General features: G+C 62.6%; 1 protein-coding gene across 1 annotated transcript in view; it reads right to left on the bottom strand.

Annotated features, from left to right (window-relative positions):
* The window catches only part of SGSH (N-sulfoglucosamine sulfohydrolase), a gene marked incomplete at its 5' end in the record, with an annotated part of 3406 nt that extends 2126 nt beyond the window's left edge, over nt 1-1280 (bottom strand). Inside the window, 3 exons of the mRNA XM_035899257.1 lie at nt 9-227; nt 491-641; nt 1163-1280. Coding sequence (XP_035755150.1) covers nt 9-227; nt 491-641; nt 1163-1280 — 488 coding nt within the window. The remainder of the gene's footprint in view (nt 1-8; nt 228-490; nt 642-1162) is intronic.
* Nucleotides 1281-1293: the final 13 nt, after the last annotated feature.

The raw sequence follows: 1293 nt of genomic DNA, 5'->3' as shown, positions 1-1293 counted from the left end.
TGCCCCACGCAGCTCCCATATCGCCCCACGCAGCCCCCATACCGCCCCACGCAGCCCCAAAGGCTCCCACCTGCACTTGCTCTGGGCGATAGAGCTGTGGCTTCCAGTCTGGGATCCAGCCCATGCCGCTCTCTCCATTGCCGAATTTCTCACAAAAGGCCCCGTATTGGGGCTGGGAGTGCCCACAGCGGTGGGGGTCATGGAAGGCGACGTAGAGGAAGAAAGGCCTAGAGATGGAGAGGGTGGAGGTGGTGTAGCAAAGGGCTGCCCACGCCCCCCGAGACCAACCCTGGGCTGTGCAAGGGTGAGCTGGGCTCGGCAGGAGGACTCCCACCTAACCTGGGCTTCTGGGTCTGCAGTGACCCACAGATAGGGTGTCCCTTCCTATTTGTGACCAGCTGGGACATGGAGACACAACTTCAGCGAGGCCGGTTTCCCTCTCCTCTCCCGTGGCCCCTCGCAGCCCGCCCAGGGACACGGGCCATCTCACCTCTCGTCCTGGCTCTGCAGGAACTGCCGCACGAGCGCTTTGATTCGAGTGATGTTTCTCCCAACCTGCAAGACCGAACTGTTCTCCTCTGTGTAGGCAAAGTCGAAGGGGTAGACGGCCTCGGGCCCAACGTGCTTCTTCCCGATTATCCCTGCAAGAACGCAGACACGCGGTGTGCCAGGAGCAGCGGGGAGCAGGGGCAGGACGCCTCCTCCCTGGGGGGCTGCGCCCAGCAAACACTGGTGAAAGAGGAAGATGCTGCTGGCTTCTCCAGTCATTTCTGCTGGTTGCAGAGGCACTTCCACATCTGCTCAGAAAATGGGACCGACCCGGGGTCCGCTCTGCCCCAGGTCACAGGCATGGGTAAATGCTAGCGCAGCCGAGCGGCCTGGGCGGAAGTTTGGGTCAAGCATGAGCCTTGTGTGAACCTGGGAACCAGGAAGGAGCGGGACGAGGAACAGAAGTGAAAGTGAGGTGTAACGAGGGTGGCAGGGGAGCAGTGGTTGGAGAAGCAAAGTGAAACCCAGGCGCCAGCACGGAGCGTGGGCACGGGTCTGGTTGGTGCTGTCTAGCTCGCAGGCAGGTTAGCTGTCAAGCTCTCTCGCCCGAGGGGGTTCAGTGCACGGCGGGGGGGTGTTTCCCTGCCCGTGTCACTTGCCCCAGGCTCCCTACCTGTCCGCACGCGTGCTTGGCTGAGCAGCCGGGGCAGGCTCTGTACGCTGTCGAAGGAGTTGAAGTGGTGCACGTCCTGGTGCAGCCCATACATCCCATTCTGGTGCTGCAGGCGGGGGGAACACACGCGG

Source organism: Egretta garzetta, unplaced genomic scaffold (assembly GCF_000687185.1).
Source record: "Egretta garzetta isolate BGI_Z169 unplaced genomic scaffold, ASM68718v1 scaffold131, whole genome shotgun sequence".
Lineage (NCBI taxonomy): Eukaryota > Metazoa > Chordata > Aves > Pelecaniformes > Ardeidae > Egretta > Egretta garzetta.
The sequence above is the reverse complement of the archived record's forward strand: the minus strand, read 5'-3'. Positions and strand labels throughout refer to the sequence as shown.